Here is a 20,767-nt window from a genome sequence, read left to right on the forward strand (position 1 = left end):
TCAGTTAAGTGTCACTAATCAAAGCGATCTTCTAATCAAAACTTGCATAGGTTTCAATGAATAATATCTGCGTTTATAACAAAACGTGTCGCTTTATTACACGTGAAAGCGTACGCGATGGGAGATTTTTTTTTAATGTAAGCAGTTAGTTCCCGGATCCGATGGACATATTTGTAACGATCAGTAAAGCTTACTTCGTGTAGTTAAAATTCAAACAATATATCCTGAAGTCTTTCCACGCGGCAGAGTCGGCGAGCTTGAGCTCAAGTCTGTTCTGAAAGCTGAAGTATGTCTGTCATACATCTTGAAGACAGATGCGGCGCCGTGTCTCACAAAATAATAATTCCCAACATCGAGCCCTTGTTAGCTGGACAGTGAATACTGGACTAGCGTCAGGATGTTTTGAAAGTTGGAAACTTGCTTCCAGTTTTATCTCCGGCCATTGACTTCCACACTGAATGCATCTTTTATTTATAACTGCGATGATTTGGTCAACACTGTACTGTATTTATGCAGAGTAGAGCCGAGGGAAAAGAAATCACAATATGAACGACAAATTCCTCAACTCGTTGTCTCATCTTTCAGAAATACTGTCACCCAAATAATTCATACCGTTAAGCAAGCATTTTTTTTCAGTCCAGCAAATTAAAGATTCCCGAGCATCAACATATTAATAAGGGAGTTCACCACGGAATATCGATGCAAATACACTATGAACACCTCGAAGCAGGAAAAGTGAACCAAAGGTATTTTCCAGCATAAGTAATCCTGTGGTTCTTTGCACCTTGATTTTCATAATGACCTACCCACCCCAGCCCCCCCCCCCTCTCTCTCTCACCCACTCACTCCCACACCCACTCACTCCCACACACACTCACTCCCACACACACTCACTCCCACACACATACACTCGCACACACACACACACTCGCACACACACACGCATTTTTCTGCCCAGGCCTTTTCGCTGTTGCTATTTTGAAACATTTGAATGGGTGCAGGGAATTGGATTTGCTTCAACTATTTTTTAAGTTCGAATGCACGAACGATTATGGGGAACGATTTTGAAGCGAAGCTTAGTTTCCAAACGGTTGTAGATAAGGCGTTAACGTTTCTGAGATTTCTATTTATCCATGTGGAGAACACTGGAAACAGACCCACGCTAAAATACCTGCCCCACCTCCTTCACACATCGTAAACGATTAAGATATTAAACATGACGTAGGGTGGATTGTGATTATTTGGTACCCGCTGCAATTAATTAGACGGAGCTTCATTTCATGTTGTAAAACGCACAATTCCATAATTCTTAGATACTTAAATCCTACAGTCGCGTTCACCAAGCTTTAAACAGTGCCGTTGCATGTGGTATCAAATTACAGCAAGCCAAGCTTGTCGTTGAACATGCAGCTTAACAATTAAAAGGGGTTGTGATTTGACAGCATTTAATGCTTCTATTGCTAGACGGATAGAATAACATCAACAGACGGATGTTAGTCATTTTCCCTCATCTACAATGTAGCAGTAGAACACGAGTTAATTCGATCCCAAATCCCAGTAACTGTAGAATGACGCAGAAGCCAGGGTTCATCATCGCGAACCACAGACGCCAAGGTCTGTTCTCATGTTCATACATCGTGTTGTTCCATTTTGTTTGCCTAGATACGTTACCATATTAAAACTGCATCAATGGAAAGTGAAGGTAGCCGTACCGTGTTTATCAATTATAATTATAATGAACAAAAACGGACTCGGTTTTATTGGTGGTAAATGCTTGCAGCTCATCCTTTAAGAATATCTGATTTGAGTAAATAATTAGTCCAACACGACTAAAAATGCGGAACGGTTTGTATATGTTTTGTTTATTTTGCCCATCATATTCGGTCCTGTGGTTTACCGGCGAAATGCAGCCAATCCTGGTCATTTATACATTCCTTTGATGAACGCCATGTGTCTCTCGCTTGTACAGGTGCCTTGTTTGAGTATGAATGGACGTCGGGCGACAGTGTCTACAATCGATATATGTTCAGACAATACTTGTATGTCTGCATATACGTGTGCATTATATGTGTGCGTAGTTCTCTTTTAAATATGGCAATATATGCACGCATGTATGTAGTTAAGCTTCCGCGCCCAGGAATAGTCAAATTTATTATTTTTAGATTCTTTTTCTGAAGAATCAGACGTGTGTCGGTTGAGTCGGGCTGCGGCTGGGAGCAGCACTGCGCTGGAGCCGGTCTGCACCCACAGGAATGCGGCTCTCTGTGATCTCAACTACCGCCCTCTCGGCTCCTCTCTGCCACTCAAAGCTGCTAATTGTGGGCAACACAAAGAGAAAGAGAGTCTGCGGGAAGTCTGCTAGCCAGTCTCCAGGAGAGCTCGGCTACCATAAAAAATGAACGCACCCCTATTCCAGCGGCAAGAGCGCATCCCACCTAAAATAGCACTGCCTTAAGGCACGGAGAGCGCCTTTCAATCTTCTCCTTCAACGCCTCGCAGGATAGCAGATATCCATGCTTACAAACGGAACTTGTAAACTTCTGTTTAATATTGTCTTCACTGAGAAATATAAATCCCTAATTAAAACATAGGTGCTTCGTCTTTATATAGATTCGGTTGGTGACTCATGATTAAAATTCATTTCTGCAATGAAAATCATCCCCATAAATGTAAATTCAGATGGACCTAATGGTGTTGATTCATGGTGCAATTCACTTATATATCGATAATAGGCGGAGATCTCCTCGAAAATACTATCTCCTTTGGTCGAAGTTTGGGCTGTTAATAATGTTATGTTACACATCCACGCAATAGCATTTAAATATTTACTTACCCCAAGCTCCATTGAGGGTGCGTGGTTTTTCTCTCAAAGATGCAATTGTGTATTTTCTAACCGCTCAAAATTATAAAAGGTCTCATTAAGTTCGCCCCACCTCTCCGTTGAGACCGAGCAGTAATGAATAAATTATAACAGTAATACATTGTTTATATCGAAGATAGACACAAAAAGCTGGAGTAACAGCGGGTCAGGCAGCATCTCCGGAGAAAAGGAATATGTGACGTTTCTGGTAGCGACCCTTCTTCAGAATATTTTTGGATTCTTTATATCTGTACTGATTCCTAACCATACGTCTTGCACTAATTATGTTAGCAACAAGTAGTCGGCGCTTCTCTTGTGCAAAGCATCTGAGCGGACTTCGCTGTTAAGTGGCGGCCTGGTAAATAAAATAAGTCAGCGGCCATCAATTTTATGACATAAAATTTCACTGCATCTGTGAGTTGACCCTGTATAGTTGTTCCCACGTCATAATTGAACCGATCTGATGTGCCAGTGGGCCGTTACTTAAATTAAATTAACTTACACACGACACGTAACTAATAACCGCATGGTTTCTTCAGGTGATTACACGAACTAAGAACAGAAGCTGCATTCCGTGAATTTCGAATTCCATTTTAATATAATCCAAGATCATCAGCAATGTAAACGAATGCTTAGCACGCCAGGTCAATGTTATGGGAGTTTAAAATCAGGTTTTTGTCGAAATTGGTTCTGGAGACACGTTATCGATTTAACACGTCACGTTCGGGACAATCGTGTGAAGGCGCTGACTAAAATGAAGACATTAAAGCACATTATTTATGATCATTCTAGGATACTGAACCAGTTGCAACTTATTTTTTGATGTATTGGTTTTTCGCTATTAGAAGGTTGCGATGGAAACATTATCTGTGTTTTGACGGACAAATCTAATTAGAAATCGCCATACTCGTACGAAATATTTATCAAATCTACTTACACCTGGGATAATGTATCTCCAGATTGTTTGATTGCATGTCTGACCAAATCATAAAACAGTTTAAAGAACACCACGCTCACTTTAACCTAATCTTAAATTTAAACACGAAAATCAGCATGGTTTTTTTTTAACATTGGAGATCATTTTATTGTTCTTCATTCTAATTGTACGCATGTGTTTAATTTGTTTATATGTAGATTTCTGAAGACATTCTTCATTTAATTCTGTGGTGCTTATATCCATTTTAATACATTTATTGGACAGGGTAGTGATAGGACCAGTGAGTTAAATGGATACCCAAATTGATAACGATTCGGTGTTTTTTTAGGCGAAATATGGCAAGCAAATAACGAAATGTCTATTTTTTTAAGCTGAAGTCATAGCCACGAGGTGGAATTCGTTCTACTTTAAAAATAAGAACGGACAATATCTAAAGGCACGGTAGAATTAAATTCACTCATTTTAATGCGGGTTCCCGTGATGCGCCTCTTCCTTCAAGTTATAGAGAGTATTTTTTTTAATCAATTATGATTATGCCTTGAGATTTAGTCACTTAAAAACAAACGTAGTGGATGCATAAAAATATGTAACTTTACCTTTAGTTTTCAGTAAACAACTTGGCGAGGCCTTTGGGTCGCCATAGCAATGATTACTCATCACGTTTTAACGTTTAAGCATTTGTTAATTACACAATCCAGTTTGACCACACAATTTGTATGTAATAAGCTTCCAACAACAATTTGTCTGAAGGGTCAATAATTTTATTTAAACAGAATATACAGTTTAATCCAACTATCTACACGTATGTACAGAGAAAGATGCCACTGAAAAGTCCAGTAAGGATGGGGGTTCATAAGCCTACGAGTGAAAGTCACCTTTGACAGTGTCCTTCTTGGCCCTGAAATCCATTAGGAAAATAGCCAATTTTTCCTCTTTGTAATGTAGCGAACCAAAATTCACCGAACAAATGGACAGTGTCAGAAATGTCACTCAAGCGGAGAGTTTGCTTTCTCTGGATCCCGAGTGAACAAAAATGTGCATTTCTTTGCATACTTCCACTGTTGGCCGGTAATAATCAATCCGCTTTGGAATGCGTTTCAGATTAATAAATAGTCCCAGATCCTAAAACTAGTGGATGATGTAGTGAGCTTGTAGACTGCAGGTGGGAATTAATGGAATTGGGATTTGAGTACCAGGAACCGGCGTTTTCCAGGTAGCCTGCGGGAGATGGGTTGTGGCTGGGGGTTTGATGAGTGTGGACAACTCTTGAGGGGCCGTGACTCTCCCAAACAGCAGGGGACTGAGGAGAATTGCAGGCCATGGGGTCACTTGCACTGGGGCTGTGCTCTGGAGGGATATCTCCGTTTTTTATGATCTTCTTGATTTTTGATCTTCGGTTCTGGAACCATATTTTAACCTGTCAAAAGCAAATCGTATAACTAATTAATTAATTGATCACAAAATACGGGTAAATTAAGCAGAATGACGGGGCTATACTGCCGCTGTTACATTGTTCCGGGAGGTCTGTATGAACAATCCAAGTGTAATCGCAAAATTGGCATCTACGCCTTTAGTTGTCATTTCACATTGTAACCAAATATGAAATATAATATCTCTTAAGGTGTTTTATAGCAAGGCACCAAAAACACGTTAATTACACAGGCGTGTAACCACCACAATCTATCTCTCTCTCTACTCCCAGATACTTCAATGCCCGAATGCTTATTTTGATATAAACTAAACCATCTTAATCTACAAACGGCATAACTGAGGTCTAATCACACCAGTGCGCACTCGAGCTGAATTCGTGGCAGTTTTTTAAATTAAAGCAGCAGTTTAAAAAAGCAAAATACCGAGACGGACCAATGGTAGGTATAAAGTTATATTTAAAAAAATACCCAGGTACATTTTCCCACTGCCTCTCCATGTTTGTATAAATGAAGCCCTTCGTCACCTAATCACAAGGAAAGATGCCTTGCTCGGACACCGAATAGATTTTAACTTTATGTTCAGCAGTACCTTTATAAATACGGCATCGCGTTCAAAATGTGCAATATGGTTTCCAAGCTACTTCTGAAGAAATGAAGAATCTGATAACCGAAATTACAATTGTGTTTAATTTGAAAGATTCTTTTAAAAAAAAGGTTCGATCGAGCTGGAAGTACAGTATGCCTTGATTATCAAACCCTCGCCACACGAACGGAGGCGGGGAGGGATGGCTGGTCCTCCAGGCTGGTGCCCAAGTGAGAAGGGAGGCGAGCCGCGTGGACAGTAGACATGGAAATATAAATATTTAAATCTTGTTTGTATGTCTGCGGCATAAGGAAGGACGGCCAGATCAATTGCTGAACGCGAGTCTGCCTTGCGAAGATTTATATTTGGCATTGCGTGGACAGGATCAGCTCCTTGTTTAATCTGACATTTCTATATTCTGGTTGACACAACGCACAAACTCGCACGAATGCCACCGATTCTACTGGCTAATGTGGCTCTAACTCGGCGCGGTTTTCCCAGCGGCTTTCTATTCCCGCTGGGTGTAACGCAGGAGTCCCAACTGCCGCTGCTGGGCTAACTGTCCTTACCTGGGTCTGAGTGAGCCCCATTGATGCCGCCAGCTCGGCTCTCTCGGGCAGCGCCAGATACTGGGTTTTTTGGAAGCGCCTCTGCAAAGCAGCGAGCTGGAAACTGGAGTAGATGGTGCGGGGTTTGCGGACCTTTTTCGGTTTTCCATTTACCATCCTGACCTCGGGCTCGACAATTTCTTTCTCTGAAATCCAAAATAACCCCCCACACTCAAGCTTTAGTTTTCAAAATTTGAACGAAACGCACTCACCAGCCCGACGGCAGAATAAGTTCAGGAGCGGGAGTGGGAGATAAAATGGAGATAGTGCATCGGGAAATAAAATACGTGCTTTGCTCCGCGACAGAACGAATGCGCTTCAACATATCTGTTAGCCGCCGTTCGGTTAAAATTGCACGAAGGAAACATCCTGAAATCACAAGTTACACCCAAGACACGCATACAGGAATTCTGTTTTTTTCTGCCCATGCTCTTGGTTAAAAAAAAACTGAGCTGATGTTTCCCTGCAAGAATCTACCGCCAGGAAAAAAAACACATTCTACCCCATTTAATGGAAGCATCGACACTTTCACCTCACTGAAGTCGAACAATTGTGGAATTAAGGACGTGTGAATATTTTTGTTCGTGCCGTAAATTGCCTACATTTCTCTATCTTCCCAACCGACAGGAATTTCGACAGGTCAGCTTCAACTCCAGTGTGAAAATCACACAGGGAATCGGATTTACGAAGCTGGCGCTCGGTCGGGTCTCTGGATCCGCCGACTTTGTCGGGGTCCTCCAGAAGAGGTGGTGGAGGCAGATATTACTGACTGTGGATCCGGGGTGGGGGAGAAATTCTGTGGCCGCCCGGCCAACAAGAATCGCCGGAGGGATTGGTGGGGTGAACTGTGAAAAATGGCTCCTTACCTGCCTGGTTGCATGCCGGCGGAGCCCGGCTGTACGCGCTGTACTGGTGGTAATGGCCGGGGTAGCTGTAGTCGTGGTAGGCTTTGGCGGGATAACTGGCGGCCGCGCCGCTCCCCCCGTGGTACTGGTACTGGTACGGGTTGAGAACTTTGCCGTAAGACGAAGGCGAGCAGTAGCCGTGGTGAGAAGCGCCAGAGCTGTAGTAACCCGTGTCGGTGGCCGTGGACTCGGGGAGAGTCGGCGATTCCTGCGACGGGTGGTGCATGCTGTGCTGCAGAGTGCCCTGCTGATCTGTCCGGACGCTGGCAACCTTGCGATCGAATATTGCTGTCATAGCGCTGGGAGCGGAGGGTGGGCTTGTCGCCTCTGTGTTTCTGTGCGTGTGTATGTGTGCGTGCGTAGGGAGGGGAGGGGTGGGGATAGGCGTAATCTATGTAGACATGGCTGCGTGTGCTACAGGGAATCAGGCAGACTGTGGCTGAGACACAGCAAAGTCTTGGTTAAATCCTTAATTGCGCTATTACGCACTAGATGGAACTGTTCCATTGGATAGTGCAGCCAGCCATTCCTAACTCGTCCAACTCGTTTAACACCATGCTCAAAGTTTCTTAAACACAAAACAACATATGAGTCAAAATACAAAGCTACTGACCCATTGTGCAGCGAATGTTTGTAAATAACATCACAGTTCGATATCTAAAAACAAAGGCACCTTTCACTACGGGCCGTTGGCATTAGTGCCTTTCCTGGAAACCAGACCATAAGTCCCTGCCACGGTGCTTGCCAGCTAACATTTTAAAATATAAATCGACAACTGCAGAATCTGAAGCTGATGTTTTTTTCTGGCGGCTGGTCTTCGATTTAAAGCCACGACATTTTTTTGAATTGAGTGCCATAATACCAGTTTTTAATCTTAATTGTTAAGATATCCATATATATAGTTATAATTCACAACTGGTTTCTTTACAGGATAGCAATACAATGTACATGGTAATAAAAGTCCAGTTACAATTCCAAACCACCTATTAATCATTTAAACTGGCAATTTAATCGAACGCGAACACGCACACACAATAAACACGCATGTTGTTCAAAAGGGAGCTGCAGATGCTGGAATATCGAAGGTGCACAAAATTGCTGGGGAAACTCAGCGGGTGCAGCAGCATCTATGGAGCGAAGGAGGTTGTTCTCCGGTTGTTCTCCGGAACACGCATGTTCTCCGGTTGCCCGCGTTGACACCAGTTTCATGTTCTCGATTTCAAAAGACCGAATTGCATAACAGAACGGCAAGAGCCAGAATGGTCACAAGTGTATGTTTGCACAAGTGGGGTCTGATCGTCATTTAATAGTTCGCCCCTGCTTTATATTCTCAATAATGTTTTAATAATACTGTTAACGATGACTTGGGTATAATCGGAATGATCGTTGAGACGTAAAAATAATTAAATTAAATGCCAGATTTCTGTAATGCGTTTATTGGGCCAGTAAAAGTTTACTTAACTTACGAAAGCTATCAGCACTGTGGTTCGTTTGCAGAGTGGCTTGGGGGAAATATACATTTATATCGACCGCATTCATTACTTGAAGTCAAGAGCAAGTGACAGCAAATGGTTACAGCTGGTTGGAACAGTGGTTTCGAAATATCTGCGTTTTCTTCTTAAAATACAACAATTCCGATTTGTCATACTATTGCAGTTAAAACAACTCAAGACAAATAAACGGGAACACATGCGCACGATAGTAACATGCTTTCTAACAATGTAAAATAAAAATCGAGTTGGACATATGCTTGTTTAAAATCTCTTGGAACACATTTACTAAAACAAAATAAATGCTTCCTTGTATTTGAGGCAGAGTGCTGGCAGAATTGTCCATATTATATAAAGAACTATGTGGATTAGACCGCCATCTAATGGTCGTCTCTAATACAACATGTTTCATGGTCATTTCAATGAGTAACGAAGAATGCTTGAAGCATTCAGCGTCAAAAGGGAAGATAAATTAGCCTCATTTAAAAAAAACATATCACGTGCATATGAACAAATCTAGGCTTTTTCAATATAGAGCTTTATTTGACTAATTGTGTTTTTGAAACTCAATTACATTTAATTTTCTTTATGCTTAGGGCATACGTAAAGGAATCAAAACGTAAGATCACTCTGAGCTTGAGGCTCAGTTAGAGATTGGTAGGTATGACATTATGGGGATTACAGAGACATGGCTGCAGGAGGATTCGGACTGGGAACTGAATATTCATGGTTATAAGTCCTATAGAAAGGACAGGTAGGTGGACTGGGGAGGTGGGGTAACTCTGTTGGTGAGGGATGGCATTCAGTCCCTTGTGAAGGGTGACATAGGGACTGACGATGTAGAGTCGCTGTGAATAGAATTGAGGAATTGTAAAGGCAAGAAGACACTAATGGGAGTTATCTACAGGCCCCCAAACAGTAGCCCGGATATAGGGTGCAAGTTGCAGCAGGTTAAAGTTGGCATGTAACAAAGGTAATGCCACTGTGGTTATGGGAGATTTCAATATGCAGGTAGACTGAGAAAATGAGATTGGTTCTGGACCCAAGAAAGGGAGTTTTTGTAGAGTGCCTCGGAGATGGATTCTTAGAGCAGCTTGTACTGGAGCCTACCAGAGAGAAGTCAATCTGGATTTAGTGTTGTCCAATGAACCAGATTTAATAAGAGAACTCAAGGTAAAGGAACTGCAAGGAGGTAGTGACCATAATATGATAAGTTTTAATCTGCAATTTGAGAGGGAGAAGGGTAAATCAGAAGTGTCAGTGTTGCAATGGAGCAAAGGGAACTATGAAGGCATGTGAAAGGAGCTGGCCAAGGTCGACACAAAAAGGATCCTAGCAGGCATGATGGCGGAACAGCGATGGCAGGAATTTCTGGGCATAATCCAGAAGATGCAGGATCATTTCATTCCAAAGAGGAAGGAAGATTCTAAAGGGCGAAAGAGGCAACATTGGCTGACAAGGGAAGTTAAGGATGGAATAAAACTAAAATAAAAGGTATATAACATAGCAAAGAGTAGCGGGAAGCCAGAGTATTATGTCACTTTCAAAGGACACCAGAAGGTAACAAAAAGGGCAATACGGAGCGAAAAGATGAAGTTCGAGGGTAAACTGGCCACGAAGATAAAGAAGGATAGTAAAAGCTTCTTTAGGTAAGTTAAGAGAAAAAAGATTAGTAAAGACAAATGTGGGTCCCTTGAAGGCAGAAACAGGTGAAATTATTATGGGAAACAAGGAAATGGAAGAAGAGTTGAACAGGTACTTTGGTTCTGTCTTCACTAAGGAAGACATAAACAATCTCCCAGATGTACTAGAGGACAGAGGATCTAGGGAGACAGAAGAACTGAAAGAAATTAGCATTAGGCGAGAAATAGTTTTGGGTGGACTGATGGGACTGAAGGTTGATAAATACCCAGGGCCTGATGGTCTGCATCCCAGGGTACTCATGGAGGTGGCTCTAGCAATCGTGGACACATTGGAGATCATTTTACAATGTTCTATATATTCTGGATCAGTTCCTGTGGATTGAACGGTAGCTAATGTCATCCCACTTTTCAAGAAAGGAGCGAGAGAGAAAAAGGGGAATTATAGACCAGTCAGCCTGACATCGGTGGTGAATTGCTGTAGTCAATTTTTAAAGAAGTAACAATGGCGCATTTGGATAGCAGTAAAAGGATTGGTCCAAGTCAGCATAGATTTATGAAGGGGAAATCATGCTTGACTAATCTTCTGGAATTATTTGAGGATGTGACAACTAAAATGGAGGAAGGGGAGCCAGTTGATGTAATGTATCTGGACATTCAGAAAGCCTTTGATAAGGTCCCACACAGGATATTAGTGGGTAAAATAGTAAGCTTAAACGAGAACTTACCAGTTTGAAGTTTGATCTGTATTTTATGAGGAGTTACGATGAGGGATTACGTGAAGAACCCACTCAGCATGCATGCGCGGCATACTTCAAAGCAGCGGTGTGGAATCACAGATAGACACAGTTATTGAAGTAAACATAGTAAAGACAAGGAGACATCAGTTTATGAATTTGACCCATATTATTGAGGGTGGGAGCGGAGGGCACGTAATCCCTCATCGTAACTCCTCATAAAATACAGATCAAACTTCAAACTGGTAAGTTCTCGTTTAATCTTACTATTTTACTTCGGAGTCACGTGAGTGACTACGTGAAGATTTCAAAGCTCTGTGATTTCAAACCGTGTAACAGTTATTACTACATCACTGCCGAAGTCTTTGAGGGAGGAAGTGTGTTATCGTAATCAACCAATGAATCTGTTATGAAAAACAAAACGGTATTTATTAACAATAACAACAAAAAAGAAAATTGCTCCCCCGGGCTTAAATTAAATATTTGCAGACTGTAAAATTGTTTCTGCATATAACACAGGTTTTGCCAACGGCTTGTGATAAAAAGTCCTGAATGTGGTTTCCCTTGCCCATCCTGCTGTAGCCAGGATGTGGTCCATCGGCACGTTCATTCTTTCCGCCGTTGACGTGGATGCTGCCCTGGTAGAGTGAGATTTATACAAGTTAGTGTCAATCCCGGCAGCTTTTAGCACCTGCTTGAGCCATCTCGAAATGGTTTGGCTCGTCACCCGACCATGAGGTTTTTTATGACTGACCCACAAGGCGTTTTCAATCCCTCGAATATTGTTAGTTGTGTCTATATAAGATAGTAGGTGGGTCATGACACATAACCGTGGTTCTGGTGGGTAAGGCCGGAATACCACGACTGGACTTGGCGTTCCTGGCCTGCTCTGTTTGATCAGTCCCTGGATCATAAACGAGATCTGGTCTGGAGCTGTAATCATGTTGTCCAGTCGTAACCGATGTAGAGACTGGACCCTCTGTGCGGATACAAGTGCCATTAACATGAGCGTTTTGAGTGTCAATTGTTCCAGGCTGAGGGATATGGCTGGGGGCCATCCCCTGAGGTAAGTCAGGACCTCACTGACATCCCATAAATGGGTGTACCTTGGTCTAGGGGGGTTGGTATTGTAAATGCCTTTCATTAATTTTACCACCAGTGGGTGAGATCCCATGGCCTGTTGTCCTGGTGCTAGTGTTAAGTAGGCAGACAGGGCACTTCTCGCTGTGTTGATGGCACTGTAGCTGAGTCCTTCTTCGTAGTGAAGTTTGGCCAGGAATTCCAGTACGTTGGTGACTGATGTATCCAGGCAGTACTTTTCCCATTTTTTGATATCGGTCAAGTACTGTTTTTTAGTGGATGTTCGGAGGGATGCTGACATGGTGTCGACAGTTTGTTCTGATAATCCCAGTCTCAGCAATGGTCTGTTCAGAATCTGCAACCCAGGAGTTTGATTTTTTCATGGCATGGGTGGCTTATGCCTGACACTGGGTGTTTTAATAATTCTGGGTCACTGGGTCACTGGGAAATGTCATCGGAGTTCCAACAACCATGTCATGGAGTATCGGGAACCATGTAGGCCAGTCGTAGGCCAGTCCAGTAGTAGGCCAGTCGGGTACTATCAAAATACCTGAAGCAGAGTCCATTTGTATTTTGCGTAGTACCCGACTAATGAGGCAGAAGGGAGGAAATGCATAGAAGAAGAAATTTCCCCAAACCAGCGCGAACGCATCTACCGCTGCTGCCTCAGGGTCTGGTTCCCAGGCGACATACATAGGTACCCGGCGATTTAGCCTTGATGCGAATAAATCGATATCTGGCATGCCATATTGCTTGACAATTTTTGCAAATATTTTGGGGTTACATCCATTCGATGTTGTCATTAAATTTACGTGACCTGGTGTCTGCCACTGTATTTAGCTTACCTGGTAGGTAAGTTGCTGATAGCCAAATATGTCTTTCGACACACCATTGCCAAATTGTGTTAACCAACTTGTCGCATGATAACGATTTTATGCCGCCCATATGGTTAATGTAGGCCACCACCGTAGTATTATCTATTTGTAACCGAACATGCAAGTGATGCATATTTGATGCATATGCTTTTAATCCATAGAAGGCATCCAACATCTCTAGATAATTTATGCCCAGTGTAAGTAGTAATGATGACTCAGGGTTAGTCCATCTACCACCTGTGCTGGATATGGCGTTAGTTGCTCCCCAGCCTTGAGCACTGGCATCTGTTTGGATAACTAGCGTAGGGTTAGTGATGATAATAGGGCTGAAACTATGCCAAACGTTTTTTTGCCCACCACTGTAGTTCTGATATTGCTTCAGTGGGTAACTTCATGACACGATCATAATGACCTGCATGTCGTTTTAGTGCCTGTACCTTTGCTCTTTGTAAATTTTGATAGTGCAAAGGTCCGAATTGCGTAGCCGGAAATGCTGCTACCATTTTCCCAATTACTCTTGCTACTTGTCGAATAGTTGGTCGTTCGTTGACCATTAGATTGTTGCATGATTATGCCAATGCAACTGTTTTGTCTCTTGGCAAAGTTACAGTCATATGGACTGAATTAATTGTGAAGCCCAAGTAGTCCATAGTTGTGGATGGCTTCAACTTAGATTTATCTGGATGTAAGACAAATCCCAAGGTTTCGAACAACTGTTTGGTAGCTGATACAGCTGACATAGTCAATTCCATGGTTTTGCCTACTATTAAGATATCATCAAGATATGCCATGACAATATGTTTTTGTCTTCTTAATATTGCCAAGGCTGGTTTTAGTATCTTGGTGAATAATCTTGGGGCTGATGTTAAACCATTGGGTAACGCTTTAAACTGCCATTATTGCCCCATCCAGGTAAACTTCAGGTATCTGCGATGATCCTTGTGAATAGGTACTGAATAGTAAGCATCTTTAAGATCAATGCTTGCCATGTAGTAACCTTTGGAAATTAGTTGTTTGGCAGTAACAAACGTTTCCATTTTGAAATGTATATACTTAACAAACATATTTAGTGATGTTAAGTCAATGATGATGCGACATCCACCATCATTTTTGGTTTTAGTGAATATATTTGATACGAAATTCCAAGGGTTCATGTTTTATTTTTTCAATGATACCCTTTGTAATTAGTCTCATCAGTGATGGCTGACGTCAGGAGCCTGAGGATCCGCTGCACTTTTAGCTCGTGGTGTCGGATGTTTGCCCCAACGTGCCCCCAGATTTGGCTGTTCACAGCTGGCACTTTGAGGGACTCACAGTTCACAGGCGCTGTATATGTTTCTAAAGCATCATTGACCACCTGCTCCTGTAGAGCCCTGTTGGAGAGGTGGTTGATGCTGGCCGCTAGTTTGGCTTCTAACGGTCTTCCTGCATGTGGGGTTGCCACATAGCGGTCCACTACACCAAGCAGCTCTTCCTGTTCCTGCACCCCTTGCATACTCCCGAGATCTTCAGCCATCATCCCCTCTTCTTGACCAGCCCAGTCCTGGTCACCAAAGCTATGGACAGTGCACAAGGCACTATGGAGGGAGTGCCTGACCTCCCTCTGTGAGAGCGCCCCTCCTGGGGTGCACCTCGCTGGAGCACCTGCTCCAGGAGCCGCTCCACGCAGCTCAGGCGGCTGTCTCTCCCCCGCTCGGGTGGAGAGACGTCCCCGTCCGACGTGTCGGAAACCACCGGCCGGACGCTTTTCCTGGTAGCTTTACCTCCAGCCCGCTGCTCAGGCGCTAGCGGGGCTGGGCTCGGCACGGTGTCGGGGATAGCGGAGCGCTCGGTTAGCATTCCTACCGCCTGTTGCTGCCCCCCCCGATGGAACGCTCCTCTGGTGGAGTCGAACGGGGGACAGATTTCTTTGAGAGCCTTGTCTTTGGCGTACTCATTCTGAAAGAGAAATCAGACGGCTCTTCTTTGGTAAGTAAAGCCGACCTCAGTTCACTTACCTGACGGTCCGTCTTTTAAATTGCAGCGGGAGCGCCTGACTCCCGCAGTAGCCGCTTGTTGCACTGCTGGCGTAATGCCGCTCATGCGTGCTGAGCGGGTTCTTCACGTAGTCACTCACGTGACTCCGAAGTAAAATTAGAGCACATGGTATTGGGGGTAGGGTACTGACATGGGTAGAGAATTGGTTAGCAGACAGGAAACAAAGAGTGGGGATGAACAGTTCCATGTGAGAATGGCAGGCAGTGGAGAGTGGAGTGCCGCAAGGCTCGGTGTTGGGGCTGCAACTATTTACAATATATATTAATGATTTAGATGATGGAATTAAAAGTAACACTAGCAAATTTGCAGATGACACAAAGCTGGGTGGCAGTGTGGACTACAAAGAGGATGCTAGGAGGTTGCAGGGTGACTTGGACAGGTTGAGTGAGTGGGCAGATGCATGGCAGATGCAGTATAATGTAGATAAATGTGAGGTTATCCACTTTGGCGGCAAGAACAAGGAGGCAGATTATTATCTCAATGGTGTCAGATTAGGAAAAAGGTAGTGCAACGCGACCTAGGTGTCCTTGTACACCAGTCACTGAAAGCAAACATGCAGGTACAGCAGGCAGTGAAGAACGCTAATGGCATGTTGGCCTTCATAACGAGAAGATTTAAGTATTGGAGTAAAGAGGTCCTTCTGCAGTTGTACAGGGCCCTGGTGAGACCACATCTGGAGTATTGTGTGCAGTTTTGGTCTCCTAATTTGAGGAAGGACATCCATGCTATTGAGGCAGTGCATCTTAGGTTCATGAGGTTAATCCCCGGGATGGCTGGACTGTCATATGAGGAAAGATTGGAAAGACTGGGCTTGCATTCACTGGATTTTAGATGGATGGGAGGGTATCTTATAGAAACATATACAATCATAAAAGGCTGGACAAGCTAGATTCAGGAAAAACATTCCAAATATTGAGGGAGTCCAGAACCAGGGACCACAGTCTAAGAATAAAGGGGAGGCCATTTAAAACTGAGATGAGAAAAAACGTTTTCACCCAGAGAGTTGTGAATTTGTGGAATTCTCTGCTATAGTAGGCAGTAGAGGCCAATTAGGGGCTGTCCCACTTGGGCGACCTAATTGGCGAGTTTAGGAGAGTTTAGGAGAGTTTGAAAATATGTCATGTAGAAGACCTCCTTTCACTATGTTGAAGACTAGCTTCGACTAGCTACGACTAGTAATGACTAACTTTGGGAAAATTGGACACCAAATAGTGGAGAGTGAAGATGACCTCCTTCGATTTCCTTCGACCTCCCTTCGACCTCGCTTCGACTATGATGAAGACTATCTACAACTACCTTCGACTACCCTCGATTACCTACGACTAACATGCCGAACTACTACGGCCTACAACGACTAAAACTACGAGTAAAAATAGTATTGATTTTTTCCATGGCGACCTTTTTTTACTCGTGGGCATTTTTCAACATGTTGAAAAATACGCCGCGACCTAGCTGAGGCCTCGAGTGCATGGGGACGACTCTCGAGCATGAAGGAGAGTCACAAATACCTCCTACAACCTCGTGTCGACCATGTTGTGAGTATGAGTCGAGGGCAAACTCGCCAGAACTCGCGGATTAGGTCGCCAAAGTGGGACAGCCCCTTAACTCTCCTTCATGCTCGAGAGTAGTTCCCGTGTACTCGAGGCCTCAACTAGGTCGCGCCGTTTTTTTCAACATGCTGATAAATGCCCGCGATTTAAAAAAGGTCGCCATGGAAATAATCGATACTTTTTTACTCGTAGGTTTAGTCGAGGTAGGTCATAGTAGGTCGTAATGCTATCCTAGTTAATCGAAGGCAATCAAAGCTAATTGGAGGTAGTCGAAGGTAAAGCTCGTTGAGAAAAAAAAGGTAAGTAAACCGACCCGTAATGTTAAATGCCCGCTAAACTTTATTAAAAGTTGTCTGGCTTCTTAAAAGTGTCTCCACTCCTTATTCCCCCCTTCTCCCCCCTTCTCCCCCCCTCTCTCCCCCTCTATCACCTTCTCTACCCCCCCCCCCCCCGTGCTCTCTAAAGGACTTACTGTTACTGTGCCAGCCGACTTTAAGGGCCTGACCCACTTTCCCGAGTTATTCACGAATTTTCCTGAGTTTTTAAACTCGCAGAATGTTCGTAACGAGTCCATAGGAGGCCTTAGGAGTCTGTGGATATATCGTACCAGCTCGTTATGCCAGCCGTATGTACTCGGGGCATCAGGTAAGTCAGAACGTTTTTTCAGCATGATGAAAAATGTCCATGAGTAAATAAAATAGCCCCAAGTACCTACGACTGGCATAACGAGCCGCTACGATATATCCAGAGACTCCTAAGGCCTCCTACGGACTCGTTACGAACATTCTGAGAGTTTGAAAACTCGGGAGAATTCGTGAATAACTCAGGAGAATTTGTGAATAACTCGGGAAAGTGGGACAGGCCCTTTACCGTTACTGTGCCAGCCGTCTTTTACCTTCCTTTTCATTGCAGGTGTGAATTTCAGACAGCGCTTCCCCGCTTTCCCTGGCCCCTGCCTTTACGATGTGTGTGTGTGTGTGTGTGTGTGTGTGTGTGTGTGTGTGTGTGTGTGTGTGTGTGTGTGTGTGTGTGTGTGTGTGTGTGTGTGTGTGTGTGTGCAGACGGTCGATCCGGCTCGCGGTTTCATCGCTGACGGTCGATCCAGCTCAAGGTTTTTTAGGCGAGTGCCCTCGAGCTTGAAGGTCGAAGACAGTCGCTGAAAAGCCGCGTTAGTGGGACAGGCCCCTTAGATAGAGCTCTAGGGGCTAGCGGAATCAAGGGATATGGGGAGAAGGCAGGCATGGGTTACTGATTGTGGATGATCAGCCATGATCACAATGAATGCGGTTGCAGGCTCGAAGGGCCAAATGGCCTCCTCCTGCACCTATTTACTATGTAAAACAAACATTACTGCCATCGTCCTTTAAATTAACGTTAAGGGCAAAACACAAGATCCACCATCTACTGTCAAAGGTATTGCGAACCTAAGATCTAAATGCAATCATTATTTAACTAAATCACTTATTTTCAGTAAAGACAGCTGTTCAAAAACAATGTTGAACTAAAAAAATGAAACACGGTTTGCTTCCATGCAACAGGATATCACTACAAACTGAAACCCAAGTTTCAGTGGTGTTTAACCTGGTTCTGTGAACACACAATGGCTCTTAAAGAGCCCAAATTTGCACTTCCCTCAACAATCGACCCACGACACAGCTTTCTGTGGATTCTAACCAGTGGCCCAATGAAAGCATCCCAGCTACTTAGTTATCTCTCACGGTGACTATACTGCATCGTATTTAACCGTTTAACCATTCCTACTTAAAATAAAACTTTTGGTGTAACATTGCATCGTAGGTAACTTCCAGCGCACGATCCCACAATATCAACTCCCTCTCGCCAACCTCAATGTTTAGACGTGTTACTTTAAAAAAAAAGAGAAAATAAAGAAATCGAACAGGGTAAAAAGACGAATGTAGCTTAAGATCGTCATTATTGTAAATAGAGAGAGGTGGGTGAGGGAGTGGTTGGGGTGGGATGAACCTCGTTATATTGTTAAATACAAGCCTGGGCGACAAAGTGTTTCCGGACTTCATTCTCTGGCTCTCCATGCGAAAGGGTTGTGTTCTTCATGGGGAGGTAGGTTCCAGAATTTTTTTTTTCTAAATAGAAATATTCAACAGGTAAGACAGCATCGATGGACAGAGAAAGCCAATCTCCCTTCTACATCGCCAGCAGGACTCTGAACCGTGATTCATTAATACATGATTACAATCGAGCCATTTGAGGTGTACAGGTACAATACAATACCGTTTATTGTCATTTGAACCTCAAATGAGGTTCAAACGAAATTTGGTTTCTGCAGTCATACAACAAGAAAAGAACCAAGACACACACCAACACAATTTATACAAACATCCATCACAGTGAGGAGGAGATTCACTGTGATGGAAGGCAAAGTCTTGTCACTCCCCTGCTCTCCATTCTTTCCAGATGTCAAAGCCCCCGGCGGGCGATGGTAAGTCCCACGGCCATTAAGGCCGCGCCAGGCGATGTAAGGCCCTGCCCGGGTCTTGATGTTGGAGCCCCTGGCGGGTGCTGGCAAGTCCCACGGCCGTTAAGTTGCGCTGGGCGATGTAAGGCTCCGCTCCGGGTCATTTTCAACTCCGCAATTCGGGCGGGAGATGCCACCGTCCACCGGGCCTGTGGCTGGAGCCTCCGAAGCTCCGAAGTCGGGTCGCAGCTGCAAGCCACCACAGCTCCCCACGCTCCGAGGCCGGCCAGCCCCACGATGGTGAGTCCGCAGGCTCCACGACTGGAACCCCAAGGTCGCTCCGGCTGGAAGCCACTCCACGGTGCTCGGCCCCAATGACAACGGAGACCCGACAGGGAAAAGGTCGTGTCACCCGTACAGGGAAAAGATTTAAAAGTTCCCCCCGCCCCCCACACATACACTGTCAAAAACAACAAATAAACACTACAAACTATACACTCTACGGGACAAAAAATTACAAAAAAGACAGACGGACTGCAGAGGCCGCTGCAACATCGGTCACGCCACCAGACAAATAATAAGGCAATAACGTTTAGTGTAAAATAAAGCCTATAAAGTCCATTCATGGATAATCCGAGCATCCCCAATGAGGTAGATAGTCATTCAGGACTGCTCACTAGTAGCGGTCGCATGGTTCACTTGCCTGATAACAGCTGGGAAAAACTGTCCCTGAACCTGGAGGTGTGTGTGTTCACACATTTATACCTTTTGCCCGATGGGAGAGGGGAGAAGAGGGAATGGCCAGGATGCAATTCGCCCTTGATTATGCTGCTGGCCCTGCCGAGGCAGCGTGAGGCATAAATGGAGTCAATGGTTGGTTTGTATGATGGTCTGGGCTGCATTGACAATTCACTGCATTCACTTCTTACTCTTCTGCTCACTGCTCTCCTCCCAGACACAAAAAGGGCAGGGTTCCTCTCGTTCTCATCTTCTACCCTACTATCCTCTGCAATTTCTACCAGGTTCAGTGAAATTGTATTATTAGTTACATCTTTCTCTGTTCCCCTCCCTCATCCCCCTTCAGCATTCAAAAAGGACCATTCCCTCTCTACGCAATGGTCTGCTCTTTCATTCTACTACACACTTCCTTTCTCACCCCCCTTTTCACAGAAGAATCATCACTGTACTGTACTTGCCTTTGACCTTTTCCCTTCCCTCAAGAACCCAGAAAGTCCCTCCAGGTGAAGCAGCAATTTAATTTAATTTTGTTCCACTCAAGTATTGCATCTGGTGCTCACAATATTGTCTCACCTACATTGGGAAAAGCAAGCATATTTTAGGTGACCACTGTGCAGAACACCCCAGTTTAATCAAGACCTTCCTCGATATTTTTACCCTTCTTCATGGTCTGGATTGAACTGAGGTATTCTGCAAAGTGGTCACCTAAAATATGTTTGCTTTTCCCAATGTAGATGAGACAATATTGTGAGCAGAGCAGTAAAACAATTAATGTTATAGGTGAGTAACCTTATATCAGATCAAATATAATCTCAAGGGAAAGCATTTCATCTCTGATCTCATAGTTCTGATATAAGGTTACT

General features: G+C 44.0%; 1 protein-coding gene across 1 annotated transcript; it reads right to left on the minus strand.

Moving 5' to 3' along the window:
• Positions 1 to 4,536: 4,536 nt before the first annotated feature.
• dlx5 (distal-less homeobox 5) lies at positions 4,537 to 7,769 on the minus strand. The gene is made up of 3 exons (XM_033042382.1): positions 7,285 to 7,769; positions 6,380 to 6,564; positions 4,537 to 5,214 (listed from the first exon to the last, which is right to left on the minus strand). The coding sequence occupies exons 1-3, from the start codon at positions 7,616 to 7,618 to the stop codon at positions 4,900 to 4,902; spliced, it is 834 nt and encodes a 277-aa protein (XP_032898273.1). The 5' UTR covers positions 7,619 to 7,769; the 3' UTR covers positions 4,537 to 4,899.
• Positions 7,770 to 20,767: the final 12,998 nt, after the last annotated feature.

The sequence above is a fragment of the Amblyraja radiata genome, chromosome 2 (genome assembly GCF_010909765.2).
Source record: "Amblyraja radiata isolate CabotCenter1 chromosome 2, sAmbRad1.1.pri, whole genome shotgun sequence".
Classification (NCBI taxonomy): domain Eukaryota; kingdom Metazoa; phylum Chordata; class Chondrichthyes; order Rajiformes; family Rajidae; genus Amblyraja; species Amblyraja radiata.